The sequence below is a fragment of the Tasmannia lanceolata genome, unplaced genomic scaffold, assembly GCF_043159265.1.
Source record: "Tasmannia lanceolata isolate RefF3 unplaced genomic scaffold, GAP_Taslan_0.1 ptg000011l, whole genome shotgun sequence".
In the NCBI taxonomy this organism is placed as follows: domain Eukaryota; kingdom Viridiplantae; phylum Streptophyta; class Magnoliopsida; order Canellales; family Winteraceae; genus Tasmannia; species Tasmannia lanceolata.
The window spans coordinates 19,787,935-19,806,161 of record NW_027518688.1 but is presented as its reverse complement, the minus strand read 5'-3'; the positions used below and the strand labels follow the sequence as shown (position 1 = coordinate 19,806,161).

Sequence of the window (18,227 nt, the reverse complement as noted above, 5' to 3'; positions counted from 1 at the left end):
TCTCTTCTTGGTTTTAACCATTTTACTGTTTTACTTGCAGGTTTTACACTCTTTCATTTTTAGGTTTTACTCCGACGCATTTTTTGTGAAACGGTCTCATTTTCCGACGATAGAAGCCTTCTTCTCCGGCGAAACATCTCATTTCTCTGGCAGCAGATGCTCCTTTGTCCTGAGGGATTCTGAGGATCAACAACTATGCCTTTCTAGAAATTGGATTATGGACATGTGAGCAGAGGAATAAAATAGAATGGGAAGATGAGAAGGAGAAATTGGATTATGGACATGTTGAGAAACCCCATTTGATAATTTTTTGTTGTGTTACCGTGGCTAATGGAAAACTCCACTACCTCTCTTAACTTCTAAGTATTTCGAGATCTCCCCCTCTTCTTCTCAACGCAAAAACAAGTACTCGAAGCCAAAACAGGATATTCGAAGCCAAACTTTACTTGGTCGAAGCCAAAAATTACTTGGTCGAAGTGAAAAATGTGTTTCCTGTAACATTCGGCGTTGTGTTTTTCGCTTCGACTAAATTTTTTTAGGCTTCGAATAACTGGTTTTTTTTGCTTTGACTAACATGTTTTTTGCTGCGACTTAAACTTTTGAATTCCAGTAACATTTGGAACTTTTTTCATCTTTAACTAATATATTTTAGCTTCGAGAAATATTTGGTGGCTTCGATTATTTTTTTTTTTTGCTTCGACTATCATTTTTTGGATTCGACTATCATTTTTGGCTTGGAGTAACTTTTTTTTGGCTTCGACTATCATTTTTACCTAACTTACATTTTGCTTCGAGTGCCTTGCTTCTTATTTTGGCTTTGACTATCACTTTTGTGGGTTTGAGCTATCGAGTTTTTATATTTGTTACATTTTTTTAGCTTCAAGTAACCTATTTTTTGGCTATGAATAACCCGTGCGAGTACCATTTTGGCTTCCACTACCCTTTTGCCTAGTGACAGCTCTTTGGGCAACTGATTTTGGCTACAGTCACTAGAAAAGGGGAAATACTTACAAAGATAATGAGATTTTAGATATTTGGAGGAGGAAAAAGAAAATGAGAAACAGGCGTCTCTAGAGAACTCCTTCTAACCTCTCAAGACAAATGAGCATATGCCGGAGAAATGAGGATGTTTCGTCGGAGAAGAAGGCTTCTATCGCCGGAAAGATAAAGTGTAAAAACAAAGAAGAGAAAGATAAAGTAAGGTTAGGGGTATTTTTGTCCTAAAAAATCATTTTTTTTAATAAAGTAGCATTTCTTAATATTTTTTCAAAAAGCAACATTTTCTTGTCATTTTTTCAACTGTCCAGCATGTAACAGTAATTGATCATATAAAGTTATATAATTTTATAGGAATTTGCTAGGGACCATCACAGAGAGGCATTCGCAGCTGATTATTGTGTTGAGGAATCTAATCATATCGTGGCCAGGACATAGTTGCCCGACCCAAAATGGATCCATGGGTACCTCTTATCCTATGGTTTCAAATGACTCAGTGATTATTCACTGCCGTCAAATTTTCCCATTATATTTAGTATTAGTATAGATAAGGGAGACAACCCAGAAGAACCCAACCCAAAACTCATGGACAAGCCATGAGGGGGGAGCCCATGGAAGATAAGTAGATAGATCTCAGTTCCAAGGGGATCCAAGGCAAAGACTATAGAGTTGATTTGCGGGCAATTAGATTCTCAGTCCCGGAAAAGAATGAATCATGCAATATCCGGAAGAAAAATAAGAAAATAAAAACAAGGAAAATGTGATCAGAAGATGAATTATTGACAGACCACAAAAACTTCAAAGGTGAGCCATGACAGGAGGTTCCAAAGAAGAAATACCCCCGCACTCCCTACCGAAGATGCTCCCTTAGATCCCAATATGCACCCATCAAGCTAGTCCATTATCTAACTCATCACTCATCCATTGAGTGTTGGGCTACATCCACAACATATATTGGATGATTTGGATCACCTGAGATCCTTTGTTTCTCCCCTTTCATTAAGAATTAAATGGTTTCTAGGGATAAGATTAGTGCTTTTGTGCTCTTGACTGTAACATCTTTCTTTAATTCAACATGTATTAATAGATGTTTTTTTTTATAATTAAAAACTGTGGTCATTCTAATCAAATGTCAAGACAACACTTTGTTGATAATAAGAGGTGCGAATATAACATTTCGCTTTAAATGACCTACTTATATATAAAACAGATCTACCTAAACCCCACTCTACGACAACATGAAAAAAAAAAAGAGACAATGAAATAAGGTAAGGTGTAAAAAACCTAACATGAGGGCAATGCTATTTCAGATCACATGATGTTAGCTCCCACTCCCTCTCTTTGCTTTACATAAAAGAAGACCCAAAAAAGGTTGGTCGGTGGTGGGACCCCTTACTTTGTGGCTTGCATTGGATGTCTACTCAGGGTGGGACCAAGATCAGATGGGTAAACTCATAATGTTCTATAAGATCAACAGTCTTGATCTTACATACATGACCCTTGTAGGACCCAAAAGTTACCTTTTACCGTTGATTGTAAAAGTGACTTTCTGCATAGTCCCCCTCTAAATAATAACATTTATCTCCATCACATAACGAAATATCGGTACCATATCGGCAATATCAACTGATGCAATATTTAGGGGCCAATATGCCAATATGTTGACCCATACAACCAATATTTTATTTAAACCATGGTCTCCATGACACCTAACTCAAATGCAAAGGATATAAAATTCAAACATTCCAACATATAACATGCATCTAATGGAAAAAAGGTCTGCACCCAAGGTATTGTTCCCCATCTGCATTCCAATTTTTATTTTATGATCTTGTAAACATAAAATCACTACAAAAATCAGCAAATCCAATTCAATCTGCACCCAACAAATCACTACTGTTTTAAGGGCAATTATGAATTCAAACCCTCTGCAGGATAATTCGCCCCCCTTTAAAGGAGGGTATGTGGTAGACTTTTAACTCTTTTTTAACATTAGAGACGGGGTGCGAATTATCCTACAGGAGGTGTGAATTTATCATTGCCCAGTGTAAAATCTTACTAATAAATTGCCTACAAAAGAACCTAATGGTTCCAAAATTTTGCCCATCAATGTTGACAGACGTCTCTGTCTGCCGAGGTTTTAATACGGCAGATACAATGACGGGAGTACCCTTAGAATTTTCTACTAATTACATCGCTATAATTAAGCATTTTTTGTCTACGGAATGTCCCATTTTGGCATATGTTGTGCAGGATTGTTGGATTTTCTGCTTTACAGTGTTTTGCTTTTGCCGCTTACGTGGGAAAGATTTTCAAATGCCGATTTTGTACTTAGGAAAGGTGATTCGTTGAGTGGTATTTTTGTAATTTGAGTATGATTTGGTGGCAAAAGGAAGGATACCTTGGGTAAAAGATCAGGGCAAAGTAACCAGTGTTAGTCAAGTTTTTCTCCTCTACAATGATGCTTTGGTTAAGTTTATTACGAACTTAACACTGATGCTTCCTTGGAGAATAGTGGAGCATCCATCGGAGGGGACTCAAACTATGCATATTCTCCGCTAATGCTGAGGTGGAAGAGATTTATGCCCTAGAACTCCAAGACATCCGTCTCCGAAGTAGCAGTAAACATCTCAAGAACCATTACACAAGTTGGTGGAGGAAAAGAACAACACTTGCCAAGATGGAAGAAGCTCGTCTGTTTGGATGCCCACATGCCCGGCATCTGCGGGCAATTCCTAAGCAAAAAAAATGTACTTTTCTTCAAAAGTTAATGATGCTCAGTTGCTAATGTAACATCGAAATCAGTTTCAAAGGTAATAATTGCATGTCTGGTGGCGTGACATCAATGTCTCCTTTTTATGCCTTTCCGGCTAAATTTCTCAAAAAAGGAGGAATTTGACTTAAAAAATGATGCATTTTTCTTCCTATCCTTCTCACTTCCTTGTCTCTCTTCTCCTTTTACTTTGGTAATGAGACCCCTTCTCACTGCTCTACGAGGTTGGCAACCAAACACTACTTATCACTATTCTACAAGGTAAATCAAATGTTTGTCTCCTCCCTATTGACTACTTACATTGATGAAAGAACGGATTTTCTTTTATTGTCCTTGTAAAGGGAATAACATCCCGTTCCCAATTGTTCCTTTTACTCTATTAGAGATTGTAAATCAAGATAATACTGGGAGAAGCTATGTAAGACTGAAATCTTAATTTATTTTAATATACTGGTAGGAGTCCGTCAAACCCCATCTTACCCACCAAAAAAAGGGTTTGAAAAGACCCATATATTGGCCATATTGGACCATTCCCGATGCCGATATATCAGCCGATATTTTTATTTTTAAAATTTTGTTATTTTTAAATACAGAAAATAGAACATATATAATTCCTATACGGGTGTTATTTGAAAAAAAAGTACTAAACAATAAATTTTGGGAAATGATATCAACACAACCATGTTTTAATAATTGCACAAACCCATCTTGTCTTTTCTTTTTTAATTGGCTTGTGAGAGTTTTTTGGGAACTGTAATAAGCTTTGACTGCTCTTTAAATACTAAAAGATAAGATGAGTTAGTGAAAACATCTGTGTGTTAATATCATTTCCCTAAATTTAAATCCTAGAGAAATTTAAAAATGCTATATAACATGGCCTCTCTAGGATTGCTATATTTAGGAATCGAAACTGGCACTGAATTGTTGCCTCCCTTTTCAAATTCAATCGTCTATAAAGAAACCCAGAAATTCTGTATTAACACGAATAAGATATGAACTCACTTGCAATTTTGGGTAGTGATATATTCACTCCTTTTCTTCCTCACCCCCTGAGAATTTATACGATGGGTGGCCGTGAAAACACGTGAAGTCTTGGAAAACAGGTACGGCCCACTTTTTTTTGATGATCCAAACCGTTCATCTGTTTGGGCACAACGTAGATAGGTTGTGCCCCAAAAATCATTTCCATAGGATGATCCTAACCCTCCGATCTGTAGAAGATTCCATAAATGGTTTTTGGAAATCTTCATATTCATATTAGTTCAGATCGGAGGGTTAGGATCATCCAATGGAAATGATTTTTGGGGCACTACCTATTTACATTGTGCCCAAACAGATGAACGGTTTGGATCATCAAAAAAAGTGGGCCGTATCTACTTTTTGAGACTTCACGTGTTTTCACGGCCACTCATCATATAAATTCTCCCTCCAGTCTATCTATGCCTACTCTTTTTACACTACAGGGGGTGGGCCAGGCAAGAAAAGGCCCTACTTGGGAATTACTAGGCAATTTCCCCGAACAGCCACATCAGATGAATAAATGAATAGGACAAAATCTGCTACTAGGTGGCTATTCTCTCTTGCAAAAGTGAAGCCACAAAATGGCTTTTTCGTTTTCGCCGGAATTGGGTAGCGAATCCCAGACTACTTATATACAGAACAGATCTACCAAACCCAACTCTAAGAGAGCTTATAAAGGAAGAATAAATGAAAATAAAAGTCTGGTGGATTGTGGGACCCTTAATTTGTGACTCGCATGGAATGTTCATTCAGGATGGGACCAAGATCAGATGGGTCATCTCATGATGTTCTAAAAGATCAAGGGTCTTAATCTCACATGCATGCCCCTTGTAGGGCCCAAAAATTACCTTTTACTGTTGATCCTGAAAGTGACTTTCTCGTTCTCCTTTAAATAATTGCATTGATGGGTACATCCCCACAATGCATATGACCAGGTGTATGTTGGACAGTCTGGTGGATCCCGTCGCAAATACTTAGAAGAGGGTTCATGATCAAGCTGCTGTATGCTGTCCTGACAACATTTCTTGGATTTTAAGCAAATCCATGTTTAAGAAATCTCTCCCACATCCTGAGATTTCTAAAACTCGGAAACATCAGACGATCTCCTGCTCTCTTGCTGTCAGAAAGAAGGGCGATAAATCAAAAAACGACGGCTTGTCTCTTCCTTCTCTCATCTCCCATCTAGAATTTTGAGGAAATCCAAGATTCTAAAATTCGCATATCCAAACGGGCCCTATATGTGCAAAAAGTGCGAAAGTCTGCCGATCGAACAGTTATGATTGCTCGATTAATGGAATTATTGGGTTTAGGGCCACATTGGGCCCACCAAACAAGAGTGATCCCGACCACGGGAAGTAAAGGGCTCTTTCTCCATCTTGGAATGAAATATCGATCGCATGGGGCATGTGACTGACACTATTTAGGGTTCAATATTCATCAATATACGGACAATATGGTGGCTCAGACCAATATTCTGAACCATGTTCTCCATGACAGCTAACTCAAATGCAAGTGATAGAAATTTAAATATTCCAACATAAAACATGCATTTAATGGGAAAAAAATTAGCCCATGTGCATTCCAATATGTTTTGATGATATTATAAACATAAAATCACTACAAAAATCAGCAGACCCAATTGAATCTGCACCCAAGAAATCACAACTGAATTAAGTGTAAGATCTTACAAAAAAATAGACCACCAAAGAATCTAATGGTTTCAACAATTTACCCAACCAAAGAACAGATCTAAAACATCACCTTTTCAAATCCTCCTCATTGCTACCTGCTTTCCTTGTAACCCATGACTATACTGGATTACTTGAATTGATTACTTAGAAGATCCAAGGAATAATATTGTGTTTGAGTGTTTATGTAATAGAAACCCATAAATTATTCCAAGGCAGAGAAAGAAAATGAAAGGCAAGACCATAATAAAACAATAAAATCCCCACAGTTACCTCACCTCCTTTTTTTCCTTTTCCTACATCACAGGATACCAGTTTGAAAATTTCCAAACTGTTCGCTCACTACTACTGAACTCCCATGCCAATTCAGGAATCTCAGGTTTTCACCTCTTTCAATGGTTTGGTTGTAGGTCTGTGTAAGATAACTTGAACAAATCCTATTCAATTAGTTCAGTTCCACTGTCATGCAGTTTCCCTAGGAGCACTCCTAAATTAACCATAATCATATCACGTTCCTCTAAATCGTGGAAAGAAAATAATTTCCACCAGAAATGTGTTTCTCGTGAGAAATATAGGCTGTTAGTTTGAGTTAACAGTGTAAAGACCCTCTCTAGAACATGTGTGTGTTTCTGCAATACATACTAGGGCAGAAAATATTAACCTCGAAGTCAAAATTAGCTTTTGGCCATTGGATTTCACTAGTTTTGGCAAATTATTGTGAACCATATTACAAACCAATTCAAGCCTACCGGTTTGTAAATTGTAATACAACATGACGTTGAGTGAACCAGGTAACATAAATTGAGAGCATCTCAAAAACCTTGATACCCTTTAAAAGCTAATCAGAAATACGTGTAAGGAGTGGTATGTCATTATTAAAACAAGGGAGGAGGGTTATCATTTCCTTAAATTTCTTATGTTTTTGTGACGATTTACTAATGGCATCAATTTGAATTGTTTTGAGAGGTAACTGAAATTGTGGTGGGGGTGAAAATCAATGTATGATACAATCACAGCCCAACAAATGGAGTTCCATTCCATGACATCCCCACCATTCAAATGTCACTCATCCTGCGATTAGGATCATCAATCTGAAGGGTCAAAATATAGATGGGTCAGCAAAAAAAAAAAAAAAAGATTTAACCACCCAATCTGTGTAAAATGTCTCCATTGATCGGATGGCTAACATAGTCCGATGTGATATTTTTGGTATGCCATCGATGTCGTGGTCTCAAGGTGGCAAACGGGCCGTGCCGGCCCGCGGCCCAGCAAGGCACGGCACGCCACAGATAGCTACAGTGATGCATGCCGTGCCGGGCTTGGTTGGGCGACCCGGTGGGCTAGCACGGCATGGCCCGTTTGCCCAGGCACGGCACGGCGGCCCGGCACGCGAGCCCGGTTCCCCCTTTACAATTTTTTTTTTTTTGAATAACCTGAAAATACCCCCTAAAAGTTGTTTCAAACGGCTAGTTTGGGGGGTATTTTAGTCCAAAACATATATTTTCATACAATCCTGAAAATACCCCCCCAACAACTCTTTTTGGGGGTATTTTGGGAAGTTAAAAGCTTTTTACCAAATTACCCCTCCACCCCAACAACAACTAGTTTTGGGGCGTATTTTGGATTTTCATTGTTTAAATCTTTTACCTTCCCTAAATACCCTCCCCAACAACTCTTTTTGTGGATATTTAAGTCATTTCATGTCTTTTACCAAATTAACCCACCCAACAACTAGTTTTGGGGGGTATTTTGGATTTTTATTGTTTAAATCTTTTACCTTCCCTAAATACCCTCCCCAACAACTCTTTTTTGTGCATATTTAAGTCATTTCATGTCTTTTGCCAAATTAACCCCCCCAATAACTAGTTTTGGGGGGTATTTTGGGAAGTCAAAAAATAACCCACCCAATCCTATAAATACAACTTTCCACCCCCATCATTTCTCACCAAAGCTCACTCTCTCTCTATTATCTAAACTCTCCAATTAACTTCGCTCTCTCCCTAATCAAGTTCTCCCTCTCTCTCTCCCAATCAACTTCTCCTTCTCTATCTTCAATATACTTCTCTCTCTAGTTAGTAGCACTAACTACTCATCAAGAGGGCGGCGATTGGCGATTAATAAGAGGGCGGAATTTTGCTCAAATAGGTTGAGGTTGGTACCCATTTAAATATTTAATTGTAATTCTCCTTTCACTAATTTTTTTAAAACCTCTTAATGGCCGATTCGGAAGAAGTTTTCTATCCAACATTAGCCATGACAACAACCAAGTCATGGGCAATGATGACCTAATGGAAGTTTGTTTTGGAGGTCAGTGGAGTGAAGACGATGTTGAATTTGAAGTCCAAAATGAACCCAACCTTAGTGCTAGTGGGAGCCAAGCTCCTTCTCGCTCTAAAGTTAAAAGGGGTAGAACCAAGGAAGCAGGATTCGTTCCTGGAGTTGGGGATTCGCGAATCAGAATCGTGATTCGATTCGATTCCCCAAACTATGGGAGTCCCGAATCGATTGAATCGGAAACGCGAATCCAAATTGGGGAATCACGATTTTGATTCCACCGGAATCGCGATTCGTAATTTATAAATACGCGTTTCATTTCTAACAAACTCGCGGTTTTACATAATTAAGATTCGGGAATCACAATATCTAAAACCGCGATTCCCATTACGTAAAATCCGTTCCTTTAAGTGATGTGAATCGCGATTCCCATATTTCGACATGAAATTACTTTTTAACCAGCTATCAAAGGGTATGGGTTACTTTTGAGTGGGGGCTTTCTTGTAATTTCCCATAAAAACCTTTTAATTTCGTATAAAATGAGGGTTTTGGATGAAACCCTAAAAACCCTTATTATCTCTTCTTCTCCTCTTCCACCGCCCCCTCTCTCAAACCCCTTTTCTCAAACCCTCGCCGTCGGACTCCGACGACCATCCGACGGAAGAAGAAGAAGAAGAAGAAGAATAAAGAAGAAGAAGAAGAATAAAGAAGAAGAGAAAGAACCCTTCTCTCAAACCATCGCCGTCCGACTCCGACGACCATCCGACGGAAGAAGAAGAAGAACAAGAACAAGAACAAGAACTCAGGTATTTTATTTTATTTTTTCCTTTTTTTAAAAGAAAGAAAGAAAATGAAATAATGAATCCCCTCTCTCTACGGTTTCTGTGGATGGTTCTCACAGAAACCATTCTCACAAAACCATTCTCACTTTATGTGAGAATGGTTTCTGTGAAAATGAAACCCCCCTGTTAAATGGTTTCTGTGAAAAGGGTTTGGTACTTTGGTGTGCAATTATCAAAACTGACATGATAGTGCAATTATCAAAACTGTGAAAACATGTTAGCACTACAATGTTAGCACAACTGACCTTGTCTTTTTCTCATTTAATTCTTTTCTAATTTCGTTAAATAATAAAAGACAAGATGAGTTAGGGCAATTATCAAAACATGGTAGTGCTAAGATGAGTTAGTGCAATTATCCAACTTCAATAGCTTTTTGGCTTTTGAGAATTATTTAATTTTCTTGAATTTTTATATCAAGTCCAACATTTTCCAAAAGTACAGTGGAGCCCTCTTCATAGTAGCCCAACAAATGAATGGTTTGGAATCTTGGATCATCCTAAGAAGTTTGCCCCACTATCCTTTTTGAAAAAAACTATACTTGACAGTTGAGTAGTTGACACACACTACATGAAATGTGAATTTTGATTCCAATAGTGTTTACTGATTCAAAATTGCATTTAGGCCCAATTAATTTTAGAATTTGAGAATTGAGTTTGAGTTCAAAATTAAATATTAGTTAGATTGAATGAGCTGATTGTAGCATTGTGCAAAAATATTTTTATCAAATATTGTTTATGATTGAATGTGCTGAATTGTTGACTTTTTTGTCTCTGACTCAAATTGAATGTAGTTGTACAAACTCAAATTGTCTCTGACTTAGTATCTCTGTACAGCCATTCATTTGGCAGTGATTGTAGCCCAGTCATTTCCCTAGATATGTGTTGAAAATTATTAAAAGGAAATGATTTTAGCCCAGCCATAATTTGATATTCAATGCAGCTTACGGTGGCCTATCTTATTAGCTTATCTTTTGAGCTAATAAGATATTATCATTTTGTCATTCGATAAAAGTACGAGAGTACATACGAGCCTACGTGGGGCCTTTACGAGTGATGTCGAGCGGAATGGCTGAAGTCTCCAACAATGGTTTACTGGCATGGATCAATAGGTTGCATCAAGTGGAAGGAGTTAATCTTGGCACGGTGGGCCTATGCAGCTTACACAATATTGCCAGTGTCTGTGTTGAATGGGGTTTGATTCGTGCCGCAATCAGTTGTTGGGATCCAGATTCGCATGTGTTTCATTTTGGAATGCAAGAGCTTTGTCCGACTCATGAAAATATTTGCATGATGCTCCGCATTTCTCCTGATGGTCCCATGTTCAAGCCTTCCTTTAAGGAAGACTATGATAAGGCATTGAGCCGTCTGATTGGCGTGCCACTGAAGTCCCTACGTCACTACCGTCAGGCAAGTAGTATCTTCGTGCATAAGCTAGTATAAGTCTTTTCACCAAGTAGAGAACTGGATATGGAGTATCGTCGTTGCCGTGAAAATGCATTAGCATTATGTGCTTATCCAATGTTTCTCTTTCCGGGCCGATCAGAGTCATCAGACTTGATTCCATTATATTTTGTAGACTTGGTTGATCAAGTTCGCCAAGGTGCAAATCTAGCTCCTACTGTCTTAGCGGAACTTTTTGATAGCCTAGATAGTGCTCGCCGATCTACTGGATCTGACTTCTTGGGAAGTTCCGTCATTCTTTATGTAACTATTGGATGGTTTATTAAAAATGCTTGAATGATGTACTTGGTTATGGATAATTATTGTTTATAACTTTTTTTTTATTTAGGTTTGGCTAGTTGAGAGATTACGAATTTTGGCTCCACCACCTTTGCCAAGACGAGCCTGGATGAGGAGTTTTAATACTCGGGAGGTGTTGGTTTCATTCGATGATCACGATAGTTGGGCTATATGGCTTAAGGGTCGCGAAAGTAAGGACATTGAGTGGACTCTCCCATGGGCTCCCATTTCCTCTGCAGTCCTCGAGACTTCTGGTCAGAAGTGCGTTCGGATAATGGGTTTCCAGAGCACTTCCTTTTACTTGCCTCTTCGGATTCTCCGACAGTACTTTGGAGCCCAACATCAAATAGCAATGATGGATGTTTTGGTACCGGACTCCATTCGCCCTCAATCCTTGAAGAAGAGGACAGTGAATGCGATTGATAGAGACTGGAATCGGCGAACCATCGTTGTTGTTCAGAACAACCCCACCCCTGGAGAGGTGAAAGGCTATTTTTGGGAATGGTATGGGACTGGTGAGGCAAGTGGTGCTCCTGAGTCAAGTGCTACTTCTATGAGCGGTGCAAGGGGGTGATTTATTTGTATTTTGATGATGTATTTTGCTGAACGGGTATCAGATCTATGTAATAGTTAATTAGTTGATTACTATTTTGTATTCTCAAATAGGGCTTATGTAATGGTAGTTGGATATAAATCCAATGGATTCGACACTGCGCCACGGGAAACCCAACCCTGACCCTACCCCTGCAAAATAGTGAATACCCTCAGGAATTCCCACGTAAGACGGTCTGTTGGATATAAATCCAATGGATTCGACACTGCGCCACGGGAAACCCAACCCTGACCCTACCCCTGCAAAATAGTGAATACCCTCGGGAATTCCCACGTAAGACGGTCTGTTGGATATAATCCAATGGATTCAACACTGCGCCACGGGAAACCCAACCCTCACCCTACCCCTGCAAAATAGTGAATACCCTTGGGAATTCCCACGTAAGACGGTCTGTTGGATATAAATCCAATGGATTCAATTGAGGAAAGATGGACGAGACTATCAACCAAGAATTTCAAGGCCAAGGTGTAGGTGATGATGACATAGTTTTTGAAGGGAACCTAGAATACAACTATGATGAAGAATATGTGGAAGAAGATTATGACGAGGACATAGTGTTGGGTCCGAACGCAAGGTCAGCGACAGTTTTATGGTCACACGTAGTCAAAGGAAAGAAGGCTGGCGAAGGACATGGGGGAACCAAAAAGTGGAAATGTAAGCACTGTAAGAAGGTTTACACTGGGACTTATACAAGGGTGCACGCACACCTTGTGAAAGCACCAAAAGGTCAAGGTCAAGGAATAGCATATTGCAGTGCAGTTGCAAAAGACAAACAATTACAAGAGGACATCAGAAGCCAAGTCCAAAGAGCAGAGAATTTACCTGGGAGACTGCCAGTGAAGAAATCATGGTTAGACATGCTTGGCAAGTCTTTCAGCTCCGGTGCGACTTCTTCAAGTAAGGTTGGTGAATCAACAATTGGCAAGTCTTTTAGAGCAAAGGATAGAGACGATGTTGATCATAAAGTGCTGCGATTTTTTGCCGCCAATGGGATTCCCTTTAACGTCCTCCGATCTCCATATTTTCAAGAGATGATAACTGCCGCCAATTTTGTGCCTGGATACAAGTTGCCTTCTTATGAGAAAGCAAGAACAACTTTATTAGACCATGAGAAAGAGAATGTAACAAAAGATCTAGGTGTTGTGAGAGAAAAATGGCCTGAACATGGGCTTTCTATTATTTCTGATTAGGGGTGTAAACGAGCCGAGCCGAGCTTGGCCAGGCTCGGCTCGGCTCGTTAAGCTCAAAGGCTCGGTTCGAGCTCGAACCAGGCTCGGGCTCGGCTCGGCTCGGTCAGGCTCGGCCAGGCTCGCGAGCTTTATCGAGCTTGGGTTATAAAGTTTCGCACAGCAAAGGTTGTTAGCAAAAGCAAATAAGGAAAAAAAGTAATCATTACAAACAAAAAGTAAATTAGCTGAATTTATAAAGTTTAAAATGAAAAATTACCAAGAAAAGGCAGTAAGTTATGACAATTAAGAAAAAAACCAAAAAAGGTTAAAAGTTATGACAATTACGGGGAAAAAATTAATTTCCGATTTTTCACAACCGTTTGATACGCACCCTCAGTACGTTTTTGCAGATGATGTTGACATGACATAAGCACCCTCAGTACGTTTTTGCAGATGATGTTGACATGACGAGCCTTAACGATCCGAGCCGAGCCAAGCCTGGCCTAACTCGGGCTCGGCTCGGCTCGTTAAGGATTCGAGCCGAGCTCGAGCGAGCTTCCGAGCCCGAGCCAAAATTGACACCCTTATCTCTGATGGATGGACAAACGTGAAGAACAAAGCCCTGATTAATGTGCTGGCATCGAATATGTTCGGTTCAATATTTCTCTATGCGCATGACTTCTCTGCCGTGGAGAAATAAGGGAAAAACATTGCAAAGTTTTTGTTGGATGCCATTGAAGAAGTATGGCCTTTTAATGTTGTGCAAGTGCTGACAGATAATGCAGTCAATTGCAAGCTTGCTGGGAAGAGGTTAATAAAGTTTATCCCCACATATTTTGGTCTCCTTGTGTGGTTCACACATTAAATATGATATTCAAAGACTTGACCAAGCATAAACACCTAGGTTGGATTGGAGAGACTTACCGTTCCTGCAAGGATGTCGTCAAATATATTACCAATCATTCGCAGGCTCTTGCTATATTTAGAAGCAATTCGAAGTTTGAGTTGCTGAAAGTTGCGAAGACTAGATTTGCAACTCATTATACTACACTTAAGAGACTTCTTGATGTAAGGGAGGCGTTGCAGATGACAGTATTAACAGATGCTTGGAAAGATTGGTTGAATGCTTGCACCGACAAAGTGATGATAGAGAGGGGCGAGATGACAACTACTTGTGTAGTCTCTGATGAATTTTGGACGAACATAAAATTGGTATTATTAATTACGAAGCCCGTCTATAAAATGATTAAGTTCACTGATCAGGAAGGCTGTCTGATATCAGAAGTGTACGAAGGCATGGACAATATGTTAGGACAAATAAAAGATAACTTGAAAGTAGGGGTGTCAATGGATCCAGACGGTCCAATGGATCGTCCGAATCCGAACGTTAATGAACGGGATCTAAACATACGAATAGGATCCATGGGCTTATTTCGGACCCTAAAATCTGGGATCCGAAAAATTTCGGATTGGGTATGGGCACGGCAGAGATGCCCATTGGATAGTCACGATCCGAAATGTTTGACAAAAATACCCTTCAAATTTTGTAAATGCTATTATTTCTATGAAGGGTATTTTGGTCAAAACATCTCTTATCACTAATGAATAGGATAAGGCAGCGGGGTTTCCTTATTTTCAGACTTTCAGTTTTTCACTTTTCAGCCGTTTCATTCCTCCTTTTTAACTTTTACTTTCAGTCTTTCACCGTTTCAGTTTTCACTTTTCACGGAGGAAAGAAAAAGGGATTTTAGGGTTTTGTTCTTTTCTCTACCATTAACAACAACGGTGTGTATCTCTCAAGCTTTGAAGGTAAGGTTTGATTATGTTAGTTCATAAACTCACATATTACCCTAGAAAACACATGCATTAAATTTGGGGATTTTGCGTTTTTTTTTTCATGAGATACCCATAAACCCTATCCACAAAAAATAGTGACAAATCAAAACCCCAATCTCTAACCTGATATCAGCTTCTTTGATTCCCAATATTCAAAGCCCGCCCAAACCAAATCCAAGACTTCGAAAAGGGGTAAAATTAAGGAGACCCACTTGCCTCAAATGACAGATTTTTTTTTCAATCTCCCCAAAATACCATAGCATAGCCTGCAACATCCAAACCCTTCTCAGAAAGAAACCTACAGTGAATAACTAAGGGTTTTGGAAAAGACCCAAAATCCAATACATGAATTTCAAGCAGAAAACATAATTTTTTTTAGGGAAAATGGTTTTAGATAGAAATTCTCCAAAACCCAAAAAACAACCCAAAAAATAAACACCGAAAAATCAAGAAAGTTATTTTGAAGCATCAAGCATACCTTTTTGAGGGCTTTCGTTAGCTTTAAAGAGATAAATTGAGACCCATTTGTCAGATTGTTGGAGGATTAAATTTCAGAAATGAAAATTTTGAATTTGAAATAGTGTTGGAAAAAGGTTCTGGAATTTGTAGAAGAGTCTTTTTGCAGATGGTGAGGATTAAGAACTATTCCTCACCCCTTGTGAAGTTAGAATCTCTTTGTTTTAAGCAATGTTTATACATTGAATTGGGCTGGGCCTTCTTAAATATTAATGGGCTAAATGATCTAGATGGTTAGGATCAACCCTCTAACATTCAGATCGAAGGGTTAGGATCAGCCTATGGAAATGATTTTTGGGACACAACCTATTTCAGCCGTGGCCCATCTAATGGATGGTTTGGATCATCCTATGGTGCAGGCAATAATACTGTACTTTTAATAAAGTGAAGGCAATAAGTTTTCATGGTTTTGGATCATCCTATGGCCCATCTAATTGCGCTCCCCTTTTAGCGGAATTGTGGGCAGACTTAACACTTTTTGACGTGGGGTGAAAAAATCCTCGCTCTATAAGTTTTCATGGTTTCCAAACATGGCCTTTTGTTTATGAATGCTTTTTATGTACAATTCAGAAACTCATTTACATTCTCCTGTATTACTCTCGCCTTGTATCTTTCTTGATTGTAATGAATGATGCTAAACTAGCTAAACAATATCTATGGTTATTTTTACATGTTATACAGGAAATTATTTCAACAATGTCTGAGGATATTGTGGATGATAATGTTAATGATGGAAATCACTCACCACCTAGCCCTAGACGATGTAAATTAAGGTCAGTCATTTGGAATGATTTTGAAAAAGAAGAAGATTCAAATGGGGTTTTGTGGGCTAAATGCAAACATTGTAAGAGGAATCTCACGGGTTCAAGTACTAGTGGAACTACTCACTTAAAACGACATCTTGCGCATTGTCCTAAAAACAAAAATCAGGACGTAAGACAAAAAATTTTGTCTTGGGGTCAAGCAAAAACAGATGGGAGTACTTGTATTAGTAACTTTAAGTTTGATCAAAATCAAAGCCGACAAGATCTTGCTCATATGATAATGTTGCACGAGTACCCCTTTAAAATGGTAGAACACCCCGGGTTTATTAAATTTGCTAAGAATCTTCAGCCGTTATTCAAGATGGTGTCTAGGAACACTATTAAGTCTGATTGCTTAGCGATTTATAAGAAAGAGAAAGAAAAGCTCTCTACAGTATTTGAAACTATTCCTGGTCGTATCAGCCTTACAACAGATATGTGGACATCCAACCAAACACTTGGATATATATGTCTCACAACACATTTTGTTGATCATGACTGGGTGTTGAACAAGAGGATAATTAATTTTGCCGTGGAACCATCTCCTCACACTGCAATAAATTTATGTGACACAATTTATCGACAGTTATTAGAGTGGAAACTTGATGGAAAGATATCTACCATGACTGTAGATAATTTGACAACAAATGATAGCATGTGTGCCAGGTTGAAAGAAAAATTGCATGACACACTTCCACTTGAGGGTAAGTTTTTTCACGTTCGTTGTTGTGCACACATCTTAAACTTGGTTGTACAGAGTAGCTTGGAAGTGATTAATAATGTGATCCACAAGGTTCGTGAGAGTGTGAAGTATGCGAAGGCTTCACAATCACGTCAACAAATTTTTCAGGAATTGCCTTGATGTTCCAACTAGGTGGAACTCGACATTCCTTATGTTACAAGTTGCACTAGAATATAAAGATGCATTTCTTCAAATGACACAGCGTGATCTGAATTATCAAGTAGCACCTACAAAAGATGAATGGGAAAATGCTAAAATTATTTGCAATTTTTTGAAAGTCTTTTATGATGCTACCAATATTTTTTCTGCTACCAAGTCTCCTACTGCAAATATATTTTTTCCTGAATTAGTATCAATTCGGCGTGCATTGCATGAGGCATATGTGTGCGATAAATTGTTTATGAGATCCATTGTTGAGAGAATGAAAGACAAGTTTGATAAGTATTGGGGAGAATTCAGCTTGATCTTATCGATTGCAGTAGTTTTAGATCCTAGGTACAAGTTGAAGCTATTGGAGTATTATTATCCTAAAATTTACTATTTTGAAAGAAGTGAGATGGAAATCAAAAAAGCCAAAAATGCCATTAGAGACCTTTACCGAGAGTGTGAAAGAAAACAAGCTTCGTCTACCGAGAGATCATCTCTCTCAGGTTTTAATTTTGCAAATGAGGAAAGGGTAGGGCTCAACACTAATCCAAGTCGACAAGATAATATGAATCTTTTTCACCAATTTGCTATAGAAAGTTCTTCAATGGTGGAAAGGAAGGGGGATTTAGATCATTATTTGGATGAAGCCATTATCATAGTTCCTCCCACGAATGAATTTGATGTATTGAGTTGGTGGAAGAGCAATGTACTCAACTATCCCACACTCTCTATAATGGCTCGTGACATCTTGGGGATTCCCATATCAACTGTAGCTTCTGAGTCTGCATTCAGTACTGGAGGTAGAGTATTAGATCAGTATCGTAGTTCATTACTTCCAGAGACGGTAGAGGCTCTCATTTGTGGGCAAGATTGGTTGCGGGCTTCAATTGATGGTACATATATATTCAATTTAAGTTTTTTATTATTCTAATTGTAGTTTATAAATGTGGTTTTTAATTTTTAACATTTGCTTCGTATACTTGTGAAAGGTTTGGCTAGTTCTACGAATTCTATCACAATTGGCGATGAAGACTAGAGGTGGTCTTTATAGTATTTTCTCTGAGACAGG

General features: G+C 38.7%; 1 protein-coding gene across 1 annotated transcript; it reads left to right on the top strand.

The window, feature by feature from the left end:
- Positions 1 to 17,081: 17,081 nt before the first annotated feature.
- LOC143885978 (zinc finger BED domain-containing protein RICESLEEPER 2-like) lies at positions 17,082 to 18,194 on the top strand. The gene is made up of 2 exons (XM_077389998.1): positions 17,082 to 18,051; positions 18,148 to 18,194. The coding sequence occupies exons 1-2, from the start codon at positions 17,082 to 17,084 to the stop codon at positions 18,192 to 18,194; spliced, it is 1,017 nt and encodes a 338-aa protein (XP_077246113.1).
- The last annotated feature ends 33 nt before the right edge of the window (positions 18,195 to 18,227 follow it).

Excerpts from the sequence above, each read along its gene's own strand:
- LOC143885978 (XM_077389998.1), top strand. The coding sequence starts at position 17,082 with ATGCGAAGGCTTCACAATCACGTCAACAAATTTTTCAGGAATTGCCTT. Across the intron at positions 18,052-18,147 it reads GTTGCGGGCTTCAATTGATG|GTTTGGCTAGTTCTACGAAT; the intron begins GTACATATATAT and ends TACTTGTGAAAG.